General features: G+C 43.3%; 1 protein-coding gene across 4 annotated transcripts in view; it reads left to right on the forward strand.

Moving 5' to 3' along the window:
• Positions 1–20450, forward strand: part of LOC115088491 (usherin-like) — a 54880-nt gene that overhangs the window by 26044 nt on the left and 8386 nt on the right. For 3 of the 4 annotated variants that reach the window (XM_029596755.1, XM_029596757.1, XM_029596756.1), the window contains exon 5: positions 9201–9272. The exons of the other annotated variant lie outside the window; for it this stretch is intronic. In XM_029596755.1, the coding sequence (XP_029452615.1) occupies positions 9201–9272 (72 nt within the window). The remainder of the gene's footprint in view (positions 1–9200; positions 9273–20450) is intronic. 4 annotated transcript variants of the gene reach the window in all.

Raw genomic sequence — 20450 nt, forward strand, 5'->3', positions numbered from 1 at the left:
CCACTTTCTCCGGTACCTTTCCCAATACAGGAAGATTTGAAATAGGTTTGTAACTTGATGGCTTTGCCATAGATAAACTTGATTTCTTTATAACTGACTGAACCTCAGCCTTTTTTAAATCATCAGGTACTTTCCCCTAGCACAATGACTGTCATGAAGTGAGGGAAATGAGCCCTTGAGCCACTGTTAAATTTATGCCACAAGACTTAGATCTTTTACCTGACCAGCCACCTCCCCCTTGGGTTGTGCACACGGGTTCTGGTGGCCGGCAGGGCTTTCCAGGCTGAGTACATAGAAGATTGAAGTAAGCAAGGTTGGTAGCTGGGCTGAGGTCGGGGCAGGCAAAGAGCAAAGTGAAGTCAAGTTCAAGGTTGAGTTCAAGGCAGGTGGAGAGCAAAGCTAAGTCAAGGTCCAGGCTAGCATTATAATTCCCATCACTTCCTTAGAGATCCCTTGTATTTATCCCATGCTTTCTTGAATTCAGATATTGTTTTTGTCTCTACCACCTCCACAGGGAGGCTATTCCACGCATCCCCCACCCTTTCTGTAAAGAAATATTTTCTAAGATTACTCCTGAATCCACCCTCTTTCAGCCTCATCCATGTGAGATATTTGAATGTCTCTATCATATAAGAACATAAGAACATGTCATACTGGGTCAGACCAAGGATCCATCAAGCCCAGCATCCTGTTTCCAACAGTGGCCAATCCAAGTCACACAAGTACCTGGCAGGATCCCAAGGGGTAGATAGATTCCAAGCTGCTTATCCCAAGAATAAGCAGTGGATATCTGCAACTCCACTTTAATATTGGTTTATGGACCTTTCCTCTAGGAACTGTTTTTAAACTCAGCTACACTTTCACCACATTCTCTGGCAACGAATTCCAGAGCTTAATTAAGCGTTAAGTAAAAACATATTTTCTCTTATTAGTTTTATATTTATTACCTAGTAACCTACTCTTTATACATCTTAAAAGAGTAAACAACTGATTAACATGTACTTGTTACATTTCACTCCTTATTTTAAAAACCTCTATTATATGTCCCCTTAGCCATTTCTTCTCCAAGCTAAAGAATCCTGGCCTCTTTAGCCTTTCCTCATAGGAGTGTACATGTTTAGATTAAGTCTATTCCCATATGCTTTTGAACGAAGACCACTGACCATTTTAGTAGCCACCTTCTGGATCAACTACATTCTATTTATATCCATTGAAGGTGCAGTATCCAGAATTGTACAAGTGAGGTCTCACCAGGGTCCTATACTGGGGCAATATCACCTCCCTTTCTCTGCTGACCATTCCTCTCCCTTTCTAGCTTATACCTTCACTTTATCTGCCTGTTTGGCCACCTTAAGATCGTCAGATACAATTACCCCCAGATCCTGCTCTTCCTTTGTGTTTAGAAGAATATCACCTCCAATACTGTGCATTTCCCTTGGGTTTTTGCATTCTAAATGCATTACTATGCATTTTTAGCATTAAATCTTAGCTGCCAGACCTTAGACCATTCCTCGAGCTTTGCTATATCCCTCATGTTTTCCACATCTTCCTAGCTGCCTACCCTGTTACAGATTTTGGTATTATCAGCAAAAAGACAAACCTTCCCCGACAATCCTTCCACTATATTACTCACAAAAATGTAGAAATGTACCTGTCCAAGGACCGATCCCAGAGGTGCACCATCAGTAACATTCCCTCCTCAGAGAAACCTCCATTTAGCACTACATTTGTTTGCCTCCCATTCAGCCAGTTTCTAATCCAGTCAGTCACTTTAGGTTCCAGCCAAGAGTGCTCAATTTATTCTGTTCAGAACTGTGTCAAATGCCTTGTTGAAATCCAAGTAAACTATGTCTAGAGCTCTCCCTTGATCCAACTCTCTGGTCATAAATTCAAAGTAATTGATCAGATTCATCTGACAAGAGTTACCTCTGATAAAACCACGCTGCCTCGGATTTTACAATCCAATAGATTCCAAAAATTGCACCATCCTCTGTTTTAGTAGCGATTCCATTAGTTTGCTCACCAGAGTTCAGACTAACCAGTCTGTGGTTCCTAGCCTCCTCCTTATTTCCAGTTTTATAAACAGGAACCACATCCGCCCTTTTCCAGTCCTCTGGGACTACTCCAGACCCTAAAGAAGCATTGAAAAGGTCAGCTAGTGGTGCTGATGGGACATCTCATAGTTTCCTTAATACCCTTGGATGTATCTCATCTGTCCCCATTGCCTTATCTATTTTAAGTTTAGCTAGCTCCACACAAACATACTTTTCTGAAAATCGATTGAGGCTTACTTCAGTTTCAATCTTATTTGTGTTTATTTTATGGCTCTTCCACAGTAAACACCGAACATAAATATCTGTTAAGTAATTTTGCTTTTTCCTCATCAGCCTCTACATATTCCTCATTTTCACCTTACAATCTCACAGTGCCACTTTTTCACTTCCTTCTATAACTAACATATCTAAAATAAAAATCTTGTCCCCCTGCAACTTTGGGGTTTGCTGAATTGGTTCCTCCTCATCATGGGATATCTCCTCCTCCACACCTGTTCTTCCAAATTGGAGATGTGGTATAGATCTTAACAGGCGGCAGTGATATGCCACAAGACTAGATCTTCTGCCTGACAAGCCACTTCCCTCTTGGTTTGAACCTGCAGATTCTGGCGGCCGGCATGGCTTTGCAGGCCAGTTACAAAGAAGGTAGAAGTAAGCAAGGTTAGTGGCCAGGTTGAGGATGGGCAGGCAGAGAGCAAAGCAAAGTCAAGGTCCAGGCTAAGGTCAAGGCAATGAGAAATTAGGCTAGAGGAAGAACAGGACAGACAGGAGCAGGCAAGGCTGGAACATTTATTATGATTTTTGAATTGCCTAAAACAAAAGGCCTAGGCGATGAACAACTTTACACACAGAAATAAAACCAAGAACAAGGTAGGAACACACAGCAACAAAACCAGGAATAAAGCAGGAACATGCTGTAGCACCTAGCACTGCAGAATAAGCAGGAGAGCTGTTGCAAAGGCACTGGAAGTTATCTCTTAGCATCCCTTTTTTACTAGGCAGGATGTGATGTCACCTGTGCATGCCACAGGAAGTCCAGCCAGCAGGCTCTATAAAAAGGGGCACAGGAACTACAGGAAGTTCAGCCATGTTCCTGGGATGCAGCACGATGCTGGAGGCTACACCAGAGGTGCTTTATATTAGAGAAGAGGGGCATAACAGTGACAAATTAATACACTTCATAATTATATCTAAAAACAATAATTGTTTCAATCTACATAGCACCTGTAAAGGACATGAATCAAGGAGACAGTAAATGTTTTTTTTTTTAGCAGCTCATGACCTTTTTTATTTCTGTTTTCTGTAAAGCACAAAATTGATCCTAAATAGGAAAAAATCTACCCTCTCAAAGTTCATTATTATATAATTCATTCCTACAGCAGATACCTGAAGAGCTCTTATTTTTTTAAGACAGTAGACAACAAACATTCACTCTAATCTTCTATTGTCATCAAAAGTATCTGGGGGGTTGTATTAAATTGTTTACAATATTAAAAAGCTCTAATGGAGAGTTCAAAGATGCCTGTAAATGCATTGTAAAATATGATCTGTGCGCTTCTTGTGTTATTTATGCTCAGCATGGAGCATGGCCCGTTTCACTTGTAAGGGACTTCCTAAATTCATCACTATCTAAATTGTCCCTAGCAGTAGATCCTGGCTAAGATTTAGTAGTTTGTGGATAATCCCTGTAGACTTTTTCACTGAGAATAATCTGGATTAGTGGGCAGGGCACTATAAAAGGCAGTGCAGCATGAGGAACAGTGTGATTTTTCCTTTGACCTTCTGAGTTGTTTTTTGGAAAGTTGGTCCCAATTTAGGATCCATGGCCTGTAGCAGGGAAAGCAGACTCTGCCTTTGCCAGTATCTTCACAGGTCTGGAAGGAATTCTCTCGAGAGTGAAGAGAAGAATTGAGAAAGCTGTTTTTGGTTTTTGAGATGTTGTATTTTTTAGATCCTATGCTTAACTGAGGATTTCCCCTCTGTTTTGGAAGATCAGTAAAGTGCTGTGACACCCCCCCCCCAGTACAGAAGGAACAGCAGTATCCAGTCCGAGAAGAGAGTTTTTCTGTAGAGATTTTATTCTTGTTTTGGGAGGAATTATTTTGGCCAAGTATTGCCCATTTAGAAAAGTAGAATGGAATTTTTGGATTTAAAATATCTTTTGGGGATTTTGCCCCCTAGAGCTCCAGTTTACTATCAGAGAAATAGATACGGTGATTCCAGCCCTATTAGGAACCTACTTTGTACCTGTAAGGAGTGTGGGGTTTTCTTAGTGTTTGCCATCCAGGAGGACAGTGACTCAGCTAACCAAACTGAGAAAAAGCATTTTTGACTGCTTATTTTTGTAAGAAGATTATCAGGATAATTTTTTGCTGTAAATTGGACTTTAAAGTATTTTTGGTTGCAATAAATATTTGTTGAACGCCCAACCCGAGTGTCCAGAGTCTTTCTTCTAAGTCAGAGATGACCTGAAGCAAGGACATCCCAATGAGTATGCAACCAAGGAGAGATTGAAAGACTGTGTGGCTTGGTGCCCACCTCTATGAGCCTAGGCCCTGAAGATTTGTCCTCTTCCCTGCCAGAAGAACTCTAGCACCCCGCTGGCCTACTTTTAACTGTGGATTGTATCAGAGGGAAAGGGAGATCTGAGAGAGACAGTGGCCCTGGGGACTGTTGTGAGTCCCTGCACTCTGGGAGGTCCCCGAAGAGGGCATTAAATAAGATGGCATCTGAACAGGGACCCAAGAGCATTTAAGGGGAAAATTCATTGGAGAAGAAACTAGTTTTTCGACTTTTGGGTGGTTTCTGAGGTTTTGGTACAAAATAGAAAACTCTTGCAAGATGACCATTGCTTCCACTTTGGGACAGCTGAGCAGAAGAAAGCATGCCAAGTGAGAAAGAGGCAAGTGGTTGTGTACATGATCAGTCCATCATCATAGTACAGCCATTGAGGAGCTATAAACTGGCATGAGCCCAGGGTGTGTTTTCAATAGTGAAGTAGGAATTAGAGTGTGCGCTGTCCCAGCAAGCAATTTGACACTGTGGGATGCAGCTGTTGCCTGCAGCCGAGGTCTATACCACAGTTCAATGTCAGCACTGTACAGCAGCAGCGTGTCTGATCCCTCGCTATCTTGGGTAGGAGATAGCAGCTCTGAAAATGGTCATGGATTACCATCAGAAGTGCTCGTTAACAGCCTAACGAATGTGGCTGCCACTAGGTTCAGTTCCTTTCAATCTGTGGGGCTGGGAGTCCAAACTGATGTCCCAAAGAAGGTCCAACTTTGCTACCTGAGAGGTTGGTTGACGTTATTGCTGGCTCAGTGTGTACCATGACTGGCAAAGTAGAGTGCATAGAGTGTCACACTTTTCAATAGCCATAGATATTGTGCCTATCTGTTCTTGGAGGTGAATATAGGTACCGTTCTGACCCTGCCATGATATCTCAAAGCACACTTGATGAGTGTTTTGGCATGAGCTGAAGTACGAGCACAAAGGGGACCCTCCTCTCCAATAGAGTTGTAATATAGTGGGGGGAGGAGTGGCAGCTGTGGATGAGAGCATGTAAAAATCACTGCCCCAAGCATAGTCTCTGAGCCCCAATCAAATCCTTCTCCCAAGAGCAATGGCAACTTTAAGCTGCTGACAGTATTGGCACTCCCTCCCATCTGATTTTGGAGGGAGAGTGTGAGGATGTCACCCCAACTTCCACCATTGGGACAATTGAGCTCTTGTGGGCTGAGTAGGTAAATGCCATGGAGTTCGCAGCTAGGGAGCAGAGTGAGTGGGGTGTGATGAGAGGCAGTCCCATGCTCTGCAAGCCTCTGCAGCCAACTAGGCCTTAGTGTTACGACTGTCGCTGCCCGACGTCTCCATTCCGCCCTCCTTACCTCTTTGGCGACTCCTCCCGCGGTAGATGGACGTCTGCCTGCCGCCCTCTCTGGCGTCCCCAGTCCGGCTTGGGCGCTGCATCCCACCATGTTGTTCAGCTGCCATAGGGCGCACGCACCGTGCGGCCCTGCTTCTTATTCCTTCTTTGGCACGAACCTCAGGGGCATCCCCCTGTGATGACATCACGAATCCCGGATACAAAAGCCTACTCTGTTTGCTAGCTAAACGAGTTAGCAAAGGACTCCTTACAGATGGGATTCGCTCTCCGTACCTAGCTACTCTGCCTCTCCTTATTGGACTTACTCTATCGGGGTACCCGCTCCTCGGGGGCCTCTCTCTTTTCTTTCAGGTCGCTGTCTGGAACCGGTACTCGCTCCTCTAGGGCCCATGTTCCCAGACTCGCTGCCTGAGCTCACTTCTCTTGGAAGAAACCGCTGCCTACACCATCAGTGAGTTACCATCGAGATTCTCTCAGAGCTGTTCCCTTTGAACCAGGTACTCTCTCTTCGAGGGCCTGCCTCTATTCCAGCTTCTGTGTTACCTTCCGGGAGAAACCGCTGTGTGAGTATTCAACCAACGAGGCTCCATACCAGAACCCTGTGTATGCTCCACTGTACTCACTATCTCAGTTTCTCTCCACTACAGCACAGCTATTGAGGGATCGCTGTTCCAGTATCCTGAGGGACTACAAGCCCAGCCGGGCTTCATCTCTACTCACTACTGCCACCTCTGGTGGCTTCTCAACTCTGTTTAATAAAAGATAATTCTGTGTTGTGCGTCCTAAAGCTGAGCCTGACCTGTGGCCCCTCACGGGACTTCCCCCTGTGGGCATGGTCATCTGGCACAGTGTCCAAGGTTCCACCCAAAACCGTACAAACAATAACACTTGGGCTGTATCACAAAGTTATCTGCCAAACCCCCAAGATCAGAGATGGAAAAAGGAGAGCCTACTCCTTTGGGAAGGGATTGACAAGTTTATGGTCCCCTCGGAGTGATGGCAAGGGCGAAGAGAGGCAGGGAGGTAAAGAACCGTACAAGGAGGACGAGCAGAATAGAGGAGGGAAGACAAGAGGATTGATCACAAACAACAGGAATAGAAAGCTGACCACAAAGAAGATGAGGCCAGAACTTAGGAAAGGGAACCAGAACTCTGAAACAGGAAACCAGAAGGCTTGTGTTTATTATCTGGGTATACTTGTTAGTCACATAATATCCACCAAACCATCAGTGAACAAACATACTCCAAACATTTCAGATTCAAAACATCCCCTCTCCCACCCCAATCTTAGGTGTATTGATCAATAGAATGAAAGACAATAAACATCTTCTGATTAAAAAAAAGAAAATGAGACAAGTCAAATTCTGAATTTCAGCCTGAAGGCATTATTGTATTCAATGTAAAAATCCATCTTTTGATTTGGTCAGACTCCCACGTCTTTCAAAAACAATTTTATTTGGTTAAACGGTTGTGACCCCAATTTGCAGTTTCCATATTCAGCTGATGTCCAGTACACGGGATAACATTTTTTTGGTGGGCATAAAAAAATTTGGGGTAATCATTTTGATTTCTCTACATATCAAAAAGACGGATAGGAACACCCTGCTGCATTGTACCAGTAATCATCCTTATTGCTTGAAGACAAATCTACCTGCAAGCCAATTTTTCCAGTTGAGAATGCTGTGTTCTGACATTCAGGAGTTTAAAGTTCAGTCACAGGCAATGGACCCTGCTTTTTACAGTGAGGGTATCCAGCTTGATGAATCTGGAAAGACTACCAGTGACCACTATCATGGCACAGAGCTATGATATTTATATCACAGCAGAGCACAAATTAAGTTTGCATCATACGCGCTCTTCCTTTCTCATCACGAGCATAGGAAGTTTGACAATTTTAAGTTTTTGGTCCATTTTATAATATCACCAGGTATTCGGTCCCCCCCTCCTATTTTTGTTTTTAAGGAAGCAAGAACCTTCGTGATTTTGTATTTCTCTCCATGATAGCTGGTTGATTGGTAGAAGGTAAAGAATTTATATCCGTACCTGGCTTCAGCCCATGAATATTGTTCTATTTGTCCTCAAGCTATTTCTGGTTTGAGTTAAATACAAGAGCGATTGCACTTCTATTTTGGTAGTCTACGTAGTCATTTGTTCATGCAGTCATCTATATATTGGGAAAACCATTCGGATGTTTAGGATTCAGATGATTGAACACAAAAATAGTTTGCTTTGTGATCAAACTGAAGCTCCTATGAGAAATCACTTCAATGACCTTAGGTATTCAATCTTAAATCACATTAAACTCACTGTACGAGGAGGGGACCTGGATTATCAGTGAACTCAATTAGAAAAAGATGGATTTTTACCACTGGACACAATAATGCTGTTGGGCTTAAATTCCAAATTGGACTGGGGTTTTTTTTTTTATTAATAAATCAGAAGAATTTCATTATCTGTAATTCTCTGGATCATTACACATAAGATTTTTTTTTTTTGGGTGGGGGGGGGGGCGTAAATCTTTTGAATTGGAAATGTTATGGAGTATGTTTGCTTGCTGACTGGTTGATGGATATCATGTAATGAATACACTTGGATACTTTCCATATGATAAATGCAAGACTTCCAGTTTCCCGTTTTAGAGTCGGTTTGAAAATGGTTTGTTCCTGTCTCTGTGACAAGGCAAAAATTCCACAAGGAACCCCAGAAGAAGGCATCTCACCAAAACATCGATGTCATGAGGATTCTCTTTAAGTTCAGTCAGGTGGTTGAAGCCTCTTCATCATGTTCTTCAGTAAGGTAAGTACTTCCTTATAGCTTTAATGTTGAGCATTGCAGGATTTTTTTATAGCTGGAACTTTTAATTGCCCCTGGATAGGAGCGAAGAATTTGTCTCACAAAACATAAGGAGAAAAAAAATCTTTTCAAAAAATTGTCAGGCGGATGATTATATTTCATTGCTGATTCATATACGACAATATGAAGTCATGTGGATCTTTTATGATGCTGACCTATAAGTACAATTATGTTGTGGCTGGAACTGTTTTAAATCTGTGTGCTCCAGGTTTTTTTTATGTGTTACCATAATAAAGTAGAACACTGTTTTCATGGTTAAGGGAGGATAACGAGCAGTAGGATGGGCATAGATGCAGGGGAAGAAGGCTTGGCTGAATAGCCAGGTTTTGTTTTGGTTTTTGATTTGTAAAGGAAGAGTAACTACCAATGTAAAAACTGCATTATTTCCCTTCCCATTTATATCTCAGTTTGATCCCATCGCTGCAATTTCTGATGCATCAGGTCATATCACCCTCAAAAGTTACACGATGCATGTTGAGGTACTGCACAATTACTAGAGTGTAATATATTCTGTGTGCTGTGTCAGTAAACCTTTTGGAATTGCCAGAGGTGTGTTCCTTGCATGTGCATCTTTTGCATGAAAAGCTTTTTGTTAGAGATTTAAAAATAAATAAATAAATAAATAAAACTCATTTGTAATACTACGCAGCACCACATCTGGAGGTTCTTGTACTCTGACAACCAAGTAATAGTGCCAAAGTGCAACATAGGTCCTGTTATATAAGAGAGCACTAAACATTCTGAGAAGCATGGGGTCCCCTCCTCCTATTATGCTTTATTATCTTCATGCTTTTTTTATGCTCCCTCCTACTTAATCAAAACTACTTTTAGTTTAAAAATGACATGTATTCAATACCTGATTGAAAAGTTTGGAATGATGGTGTGTCTGAATTTCATAAAATGAAATGATAAAACAAAAGGGGCCCATTTTCAGAAGTATACAGTTTCCTATCAGGAAACTGATCTAATCCAATATCCTTCCACTGGATGCATTTTTCAGTGACTCCTGCTTCAGCACCTAATGCTAGCGGCACCGTATTTTATTGAAGTCCAGTTTAGTAGAAACAGATCTTATTGGCAGAGCTGCACTGTTCGAGGTGTGGGAATGACAGCTGGTAGAGCACATTGGTATTCTCCCATACAAATCAGTTTGGGATGAGCTTGATAAATGAATGTGCTCACAAGGGCTTCCATCTAATACCAGCAATAGGAAGCTGCAAGTATCAAACAAATTTAGAAGTCAAATAAGAGTAACATTTTGCCTTAATACAGTATTAAGGCAAAATGTGGATGGGTAAGCATTGATAGATAAATATTTTTTTCTCAATATATCCTTATTAATGATATGGTCCACACCAACAATTCATAAAGCAATTTTACAGCAATTCATCACAACTAGATCTATTTTCAGGAATTTATTTTTAACTGACTAACTTATTTATTTATTTAAGTGTTTTATATACTGATAACCGTATTCACATCGTATCGGTTTACATAGAACGTATAGTAATGATAGAGAAAATACATTGAACAATTTGGTTACATGGCAAACAGAGAAAGGAGAATAACTTTATATGGAGAGGGGCAGATTTTCAAAGGGGTACGCGCATAAGATATGCGCGTACCCTCCGAAAACCTGCCCCAAGCTCCCCCTGCGTGCGCCGAGCCTATGTTGAATAGGCTCGGCGGCGCACGCAAACCCCGGGACACGCATAAGTCCCGGAGCTTTCCTGGGGGGCTTGTCGGGGGCGCGTCATCCGGGGGTGGGGCTGCGGGCATGGTTCCGGCCCAGGAGGGTTTCGGGGGCGTGGCCGAGGCCTCCGAAACTGCTCCCGGGCCGGGGAATCGCGCAACGGCGGCCGGCCAGGCGCGGGCAGGCGTAACTTTGCCAACAAAGGTAGGAGGTGGGTTAGGTAGGGGAAGGGAGGGGAAGGTGCGGGGGGGTAGAAGGAAAGTTCCCTCCGAGGCCGCTCCGATTTCGGAGCAGCCTCGGAGGGAATGAAGGCAGGCTGCGCGGCTCGGCGCACGCAGGCTGCCGATTTTGCGCAGCCTTGCGCACACCGACCCCGGATTTTAAAAGATACGCGCGTATCTATTAAAATCCGGCGTACTTTTGTTTGCGCCGGTCGCGCGAACAAAATTACGCACGGGCGCAGTTTTTTAAAATCTACCACAGAGTGAACAAAACTGTTGATATAAGTATATATGTGTATATTGCGTATGCGTACTATATACAATATTTGGATAAAAATTAGGTAATAAGGCATGTTTAGAGATAGGTATATATTAGTGAAACTAAAGAAAGGTGCATGACGTTATATGCAGAGTGAAACATACCTGAGGATAAATGCATATACATATTGTACACTATATACAATGTTTGGTTAAAGATTATGGTAACAGGCATGCTTAAAGTGCAGTATATATCATTAAAACTAGCGAGTAGACGGCTGTTGAAATAAAATATGTGTAAAGGAAAATGGCTTGGTGACTAGGCATGTTCAGAGATTATTTTATGACTTTAAAGCAGTTTATAACTTTAAAATAGAACATAAGTGGCTGGGGGTAATGGTAGGCATTATGGGTAGGCTAGCTTGAAAAGCCAAGTTTTCAATTTTTTTTTAAATTTGTGTATGCAGGGTTCAATGCGTAGGTCGGGAGGCATAGAGTTCTAGTTGATGGGTCTTGCTATTGAGAGTGCTGTTTCCCTAGTGGAGGTTCGTTGTGTAGTTTTAGGAGAGGGGATGTGGAGGGTTCCTTTATAGGCAGATCTGGTTGGTCTGTTGGAGGTATTGAAGTGGAAAGTTGCTTAGCCATGTGATGTTATGGTTGTGTAAGGTTTTGTGTATGAGGGAGAGTGTTTTGTAAAGAATTCTAGATGAGATGGGAGCAGTGTAAGTCTCTTAGGATGGGTGTAATGTGGTCTTTTCTATGGGTATTGGTGAGTATTCTGGCAGTGGCATTCTGTAATAGATGGAGGGGTTTGGTGGTGGAGGCGGGGAGGCCTAGTAGGAGAGAATTACAATAGTCTATCTTGGCGAAGAATAAGATTTGAAGAACGGTGTGGAAATCATGGGCGTGTAGGAGTGGCCTATTTTGTTTTTTAACACATTGTTTAAAATAGCATTCCTTTAAAGGTGATTTTATGAATGCTTTAAGGTTCATCTGGTTGTCAGTAGTAATACCCAGGTTGCGTATTTGTTGAGTGAGGGGGGTAGGGAGGGGTGATGTGCTATTAAGTGTGGGGTGATATGTGGTGGGATTGTGGGAAATAATGAGTTCAGTTTTGTTGGTGTTGGTTTGTTGGATAATGGTCAAGCCTTCCTCCTAGCGATGCTTGACATCTCCTCTGCCTTCGACACCGTCAGTTACAAGATCCTTATAAACAAACTCTCTAACAAAGGCATATCTGGAACTGCCCATGGTTGGTTTAAATCATACCTTGAAAACAGACATTTCAAGGTCAAATTAAGCAACAGCGAATCTGACCCCATTAAACTTACCCGTAGTGTACCCCAAGGCTCTGCCCTCTCTTCCACCCTCTTCAACATCTACCTGCTACCTCTCTGCCACCTCTTAACCAACTTAGGCATCGTTTACTTTATATACATGGACGATGTCCAATTTATTATCCCCGTTACCGATTCACTAGACAATTCATTAAGGGGCAGATTTTAAAACCTGCGCACGGGCGCAGATTTGTTCACGCAACCCGGCGTGAACAAATCTACACCCGATTTTATAATATGCGCGCGCATATTATAAGAGTCTGTGTCAGGGGGAAAATTTGCTGTCAGATTGGCGACTTTGTTATGGAAGAAGGAGGCTAGATTGTCACATTTGTTTTGGAGTTTAAGGATGGGCTGTGTGGGGGAAGGTTCAGTGAGATTTGATATCAGAGTGAATAGGGCCTTGGAATTGTACTGATAGTCGTGTATTTTGCATGCGTGGAAATCGTGTTTTGTTTTTAGGATAGTAGTCCTGATTTTGTGCATGGAAGTTTTGTATGATGCGAGTAAAGAGGGGGATGGGTCCTTTCTCCATTTTCTTTCCTGAATTCTCAGGCTGTTTGAGTTTCTTGAGTTCTGGTGTGAACCAATCTTTTTTAATCCTGCGGGATGGGTTTACATTTATTGTTTTTAGTGGGCAGATTTTGTCTGCAATGTGTTTGGTGGTGTCGTTCCAAGAGGAGATAGCTGATTCTGGGTTAGTAAGGTCAATCTTGTTTAAGATGTCAGAGCATGATGCGATAAGGTCTTCGCTGGAGCAGGTTTGCAAAATTGGAAAGAGTGCATGGGGGTGGGGGGTGTTGGCTTCATTATAGAGAGGGTGGTGTTTATGAGGGCGTGGTCGGACCAGGGTACTGGGGTGTAGGTGGGGGTATCTGTGGTGGCTATGCTGGAATTCATAAAAATGAGATCAAGTGTGTGTCCTGCTTTATGGGTTGGGAGGTTCATGATTTGCTTGTATCCCATGGCGTCAAGGGTTAAGAGGAATGCTTCACAGGAGGGGGAAGGTGGGCAGGAGTCGACATGTAGATTGAAGTCACAGAGTATGATGGAGGGTGTGTTGAGATCCATGTTGTCGGCAAAGAATTCAATGAGGGGGGATGTGTCATGCTCTAGTATCCCAGGGGGGGTGTATACTAAGCATAACTGTAGCAGTGGGGATTTGAAGAAGCCAAGCTCATATTTGGGGGGTAAATTGACCATTTGGGGGGTAAAATTAAGTTCTTTTTTGGCTGCGAGGAGAAGGCCGCCCCCTCTTTTTTTGGGTCTGGGTAGAGCGTAAATGTTGTAGAGATGTGATGGTAGTTGGTTTAGTAGTGCTATGTCAGTGTGTTTGAGCCAGATTTCTGTGTTTGTGCAGATGTCTGGCTTTGATTCTAATAAGAAGTCATTGAGTATGTGGGGTTTTTTCACTAGGGATTGGGCATTGAAGAGAGTGAGTGAGAAGAGTGTGAGTCCAAGGAGTTGTGTGAGGGGGGAGGTCATGATGGGAATAAGTGATTTTGGTTTGTGTGTTAGGGTAGGGGTGGGGTTTTTTCTAAGGTTGCGATAAACGTGTTGTATGATGGGGATGGGGAGTGGATGCATCATTGAGTGTGTGAGGTGGGTGTGCTATAGCGGTGAGGGTAGAGTGTAGCGTGAAGTGGTATGTGGTACTTGGTGGAGGGGAGATGGGGTTCACGGGGAGATCCAAAGGACACAGGGGAGACACCAAGGGGCTCAACTAAGGGGCAGGCTCCTTAGTCGCGCTCCTTCGGCACGCAGCGCCTGGGGCCTGCAGGAAGTTTTCAGGCCTTTGCAGCTCTCCGCCTCCTATGACGTTGTGTCAGCTCGAGGGGCAGTGCTGCCCAGAGTTACACTCATAAGTTTAGCGGCTAACTCTGAATATTGGAGTTAGCCACTTTAACTTATGCAACTAATTTCACTTCTCCTCAGAACACATTTTGCCCGTCCTCAGAACGCCCCCTTCTTATCAAACTAAATTCTAGCCGGATAACTAGTTGCCTGGCTAGAATTCAGCCGGATAAGGGCTAAATATAGCCGGGCAAGCCATTTAGGATGATAACAATTATGTTATCCATCTAAATGGCTTTTGAATATGGACCTCCATATTTTCCTCAATCACACAGGAAACTACTGTGGCAGGGTTTCATAAGTTCAGAGCCCTACCCCTCTGAACTTACATTATGTTGGCATCCCGAATTGGGAAAATGTTTAAGACTGAACCGATAAAACTATGTCTCGGACCTTCCAACGTGGCATTAACCACTGCCAAGCCCACTAGTTTCCTCCCAGCTGTCAGAAGAGAGATGCCAGAGGGAGGAAGCCGATACCTGAATCCAGGGAGGAGGAGGAGGATCCCCGAGGTGAGAGACAGCTGGCCGTGCCGACGAAAGGAGAAAGCGAGGAAGAGGAACGCCCCCCTCGTGAGCCCTGATGTCGCTGGGAGGACCCCGGAAGAACTATAAAATCAGGGGCACAGCGGCGTGGAACCCAGGGAGGAAGCCAATACCTGAATCCAGGGAGGAGGAGGAGGATCCCCGAGGTGAGAGACAGCTGGCCATGCCAACGAAAGGAGAAAGCAAGGAAGAGGAACGCCCCCCTCGTGAGCCCTGACGTCGCTGGGAGGACCCCGGAAGAACTATAAAATCAGGGGCACAGCGGCGTGGAACCCAGGGAGGAAGCCGATACCTGAATCCAGGGAGGAGGAGGAGGATCCCCGAGGTGAGAGACAGCTGGCCGTGCCGACGAAAGGAGAAAGCGAGGAAGAGGAACGCCCCCCCTCGTGAGCCCTGACGTCGCTGGGAGGACCCCGGAAGAACTATAAAATCAGGGGCACAGCGGCGCACAGCCGCAGGCGCGCAGCCGAAGCCGTGCGCCAAAGGGGCACGCCCCTGGGAGGAAAAATGGGGAAGAAAAGAAAATCAAAGACCTGGACCTCTTTGCCTATACCCTCCACATCGATAAAGTGTGGGCCAATGGACGATCATGTGGTACATCTCGGTGAGTTGTCCATGAAGGACTCTTTGGGGAATGGGTCACCCTCGGGGATATCTTTGAGTCCCGGCCCTGTGCAACCACCCCTACAACCAGTAGCCTTGCAATTGGACAGCGGGACACTTCCAGGGGCAACTGTTACCACCCCCCAGGGTAACCACCACTCACTATTAGGGGTGGAAGGACTTGGGGGAGCGGATAGCAGAGGTACTCCTCGTATTGAATCGGTTATTACTAATTTATCCCTTTTGCCTTTACCTGTTGTAATACCTTCTATAACTGAGTCAGTTGGGGTAAGTGCAGAACCAGAAAATGTCTCGTTGTTGGATCTGTGGAGACTTATCTCTCAGGTAGACAAGAAAGTGACTAGTACTATTTCTCAAATTCATAATTTCTCATCTCAGACGAGAGATAAGTTATTGGAACATGATAATAGGTTAAATAATTTTGCTACTTCTATTTCTACATTTAGTGCTCAGTCTGGTTCTTTGCAAAATGTATGTACGTCCTTTGTTAAGGATAATTTATTTCTTCATAACCAGATTGAGCAGCTAGAGAATGAAATAAGAATTAATAATTTACGTTTTCTTAATTTTCCGATTACCCGCCTGCTTTCCTCCAAGGAATTATTTAAGAAATATATGTGTGATATTCTATCCTTTGAAGAAGATAGAATACCTGTTCTATCAAAAATCTACTATATTCCAAATAGGAGAAAGATAACAGCACAGGAAGGGGGAATGGATGTCCTGGAAAGTCCAGGCATCACTACATTCCTGGAAGATTCAGCTGATAATATAGCATCCAGAGCTACTTTGGTGGTTTCATTTTCTTTAAAATCAGAGAGAGATTTGGTTTTCCAAAAATATTTTCAAAATAAACATGTAGTTTTTTGTGGACAAAAAGTCCAAATTTTTCCGGACGTTTCCAAAGCCACCCAGGCTCGCCAGAAGCTATTTTTGTCTTATAAACAGAAGGTTTTAGACATAGGAGCTAGTTATTTCTTAAAATACCCATGTAAGTGTTTAGTAACTTACCAGAATAAAAAATTTGTGTTTGTAGATCCTATGCATTTGGATCAATTTCTTAGAGATAAAATTGAATTTCAGGTAATTGCAGTTAGAGGGGCGGAAGGGGAAAGTAGGTTGCAATAAAGAAATGGATACTGTTTTCAGGTTATTGTTTTGCTTCCAACCTCTAGATGTGGACTATATAATTGTATAATTGCTTGATTGGTACATTTTTTATGTATTAATATATGATTATTATTTTATTTTCTTAAATTATGTCATTGTTTAAATGTTATAATTTCAATAAAGAGTAAATAAAAAAAAAAAAAAAGAAGAGAGATGCCAAAGAAACTGTCTGTATGTTAGACACAGGATTTGCTTGTTGGAGAGCCAGAAAGATGTGACCACCTGACTCTGGTTAGCCTATGAGAGCTGGCCAGAAGCCAGGAAGAAAAAAGAGAGACTGTTGCACCTATGGGGAGTGAAACTGGAGGGGAAAAAAGGCACATTTTTGTTCTACTACCTGGATTTTTTTTCTGGGGTGTGGCTCAGAGCTGTGCAGCAGAGGGACCAGAAGCAAAGCATCTCACAGATAAAGTTGGAGTTACAGCATGCATACAGAATCACAACTGCAGCTCAGGACTTCCCTTGGTGTGCCTAATAGAAAAGTGACAAGAAATTTAGAAGAGGACTTTATCTTAGAGAACTAATCAGACCCAATGCTGCTGTAGCCTGATAAAAGCACAGCTGGAAATCTGAGGTCTTAATGGCAAGGAAAAAGAGTACATTCAAGCCTGTTTAGGGTTTTTTTTTTCCCCCTTCTCCTCAGCCAAAAGGGACGTTGCTTGGGGAAAAAAAAGAAACAAAATAAAAGGGAAGTGAAGATCATTTTGCTACAGGGGACTAGACATTCCCATAAACCTGCAATCATTGTCGGGTTTTCTTCTATCTGCCTTTTTACAGGACAGTTCTGGGCCCCACCACGTTTTTGTTTTTTTTCTGTGCACAGAGATTTAAATTCTAAAACATTATTTACCCTGGGCCTAAATCACTGGTAATCTGGGGGTGAATCAAATGTCTGCGGGCTAACCACTCCCCCAATTTTAAAAAATGCCTTTGATTAACCCTCCTCCCAGGCCTCCAAACTCCACCTCAAAAAACAAAAAGACTCACAATTTACCCTAGAAGCTGTAGTGATGAAAGGGGGCAGAAATGATCCCCATTTGCTCCTGCTGCCCCTCCTGTTACCATAATACAAATTTGCATTGGCTGATCCTTGGGTCAAAGGGGAGTCGCAGGTCAGCTGGCATCATTTTGTATTTTGGCAATAGTAGGACAGGAGTATGTGGGAATTACTCTTGGCACCTTTTGTCACTGCAGCTTTTGTGGTAAACTGAGGGATTTGAGGTGGCGGGGGGGAGAATATTATAATGGGGATGGAGTTTAGAAGCCAGGGTTCAGGCTTAATCAAAGGCAATTTAAAAAAAATTTTGTGCCAGTTTGGGAGTGGGTGGAGCCAGCTCAGGGACATTTGCTTTAACCCCACAGGCCACCAGAGATTTTGGGCAGGGGGGGGGGGGGGAAGCAGATATTACAGGGCTCTGTGGTCCCTTTAAGCCAGTTGCCTGGCAGCATCACCAGGAACCTTAACCTGGTGGTAATCCCATGGGCAAGTTACCTAGATGTCTTGAGGTGTAGCTAACGTTCCTGGAGTAGGGCAGCTTATGAAAGACTTTTTCTAACTGTGCTACTAGATGGCATGGTAAAAAGCTTCTCTGCATGTAAAAGAGCTCATTATGTTTACTTCTTGTGCTGATTTGTGCCTGCCATAAGCTGTGAGATCCCCTAATAAACACACATTATCTGACAACAATGCTGTTGTCCAATAACATGCATTATTGCAATTTTGTGGTTTAGTAAGTAAGCCCTTATATAAGAAAATAAGATATGCCATAATGGGTCAACCAAGAATCCATCAAGCCCAGTATCCTGTTTCCAATAGTGGCCAATCCAAGTCACAAATAAATGGCAAGCATCCAAATATTAAATAGATCCCAAGCTACTAAAGCCAGCAAAAAGCAGTGGCTATTCCATATTGATAGCAATTTATGGTCTTCTCCAGGAAATTATCCAAACCTTTTTTAAACCCAGCTACACTAACTGCCTTAACCACATCCTCTGGCAATGAATTCCAGTGCTTAATTGTGCATTGAGAGAAAAAGAATTTTCTCCAATTTGTTTTAAATGTGCTACTTGCTAACTTCATGGAATACCGCTGTCAGATTTATGGCCCAAATAGTCCTGGCAGCTTAATTGCAGCTGACAGAGGACCCTGACATTATTCATTTCCATTGAGCAACTTTCAGTTTGTCTAACTTATCTAGTAAATAAACACAATTCTGCTTGAAAGAAGCCAACATTTCATCTTCGGTTTCTTTTTTTCTTTTCATTTATTTAGAAAAACTAACTACATGGTATTAGCAAGTTGCTCTCTCCCTCTGACCCTATACAAATTAGACCGGGGCTAATATCTTCTAATTCTTCATTAGCAGAACATATAACCAATCAATGCATCATTCTTTTGGTTGTTGCCTCATGTAACTAAGCCCAAATACTTAAGCAACACCCCTTTTTCAGCCATTCTAGGTTTCACCAACCAGATCATGCTGGGTGTCAGTTGCAAATACTTTTTGCGGTAGAGATGTTGCTAGCCCTATGTTATGGCTACTGTCTAAAGCCTCTCTAAAAATAAACCTTTTTCTAAGATAACAACAACTTAGAGAACAGAAAACAACTAGCTCTGCAGAATAAAATGTAAAATGTTCCACTGTTTCTCAATATAGCTGACCTATAATATGGAGACCTCAGAACCCCCAAAAAGGGTTTTTTTTACTCTAAATTCCACACCCCCTAGTCCTATTATCCAAAAGAGTAAATAACCGATTCACATTTACCCATTCAAGCCCTTTCATGATTTTGTAGACCTCTATCATATCCCCCCTCAGCCGTGTCTTCTCCAAGCTGAACAGCCCTAACCCCTTTAGCCTTTCCTCATAGGGGAGCCGTTCCATGTCCTTTAGAGTGATTCATCCATAAAAATGACAAATAAATGGTATGAACCTGCCCTAGATTTCTCTTGTGCATTGAAGTTTACAGATGCTCTTTCAAAAGCAGTTTCATATTTCTATCTTAGGCACAAAAAGGGAAAAAACCTGTTAGAATATGGGATCATTAATGTAGGTTAGTCATTGAAGCAGACAATATGAAGCTGTAGCCCTCTTTAAACTAACCCTTGTTCACAAGAGAGTACACACAAGAAACTCCTGCCCTATTTATTTTATCTTGCAAAAAATGAATATTCAAATAAATTTACAGCACAAATTTTTCATCTGAGTTTGAAAAAAATATCCATAAAATATTCTCTTTGAAAACCAAATTATTGGATGAAAGGATTACAGCTGCACTTATTACAATCCCCAGTTGCTAGTATAAACTAATGCATTACCTTTAAGTTGATAAATATGGTCTTAAGTGATAAAACTATTTCTCGGAATATAAAATATAGATGCTTATTACATTTTTGTGCACTTAATAAGATAAAGAAAAATATAAGAAATAGCACTATTCAGTTAGGGTCCCAGGCTGGGTCCTTTATTTTATACTAGCCGTTAAGCCCGTAACAACGGGCTCCGTCCGTTTCCTTCCCACTCCCTCCCCCTCATTCTCCCTCCTCCTTCACTCTCTCCCCCCTCCCTCTCACTTCCCTCTCTCTCACCTTCCTCCTCCCTCCCTCCCTCCCCCTCACCTTCCCTCCCTCCCTCTCTCACCCCCTCACCTTCCCACCTTCCCTCCCTCCCTCTCTCCACCCCCTCACCTTCCCTCGCTCCCTCTCTCACCCCCTCACCACCTTCCCTCCCTCTCTCACCCCCTCCCTCTCTCACCTTCCCCTCCCTCTCCTCAGTCACGCTCCCCTCTCTCAATCCCCTCCCCTTTAAGATCATCCACAACCGGCAGATCTCGGAGGGGGTGTCCCTCCCGCGCGCGCGGCGCCGCTGCTCCTTCTCCTCCCGCTCCTGCCGGCAGATCTCGGGGGGGGCTGTCACTCCCACGCGCGGCGCCACTGCTTCTCCTCCCGCTCCTG

Source organism: Rhinatrema bivittatum, chromosome 3, assembly GCF_901001135.1.
Source record: "Rhinatrema bivittatum chromosome 3, aRhiBiv1.1, whole genome shotgun sequence".
Classification (NCBI taxonomy): Eukaryota; Metazoa; Chordata; class Amphibia; order Gymnophiona; family Rhinatrematidae; genus Rhinatrema; species Rhinatrema bivittatum.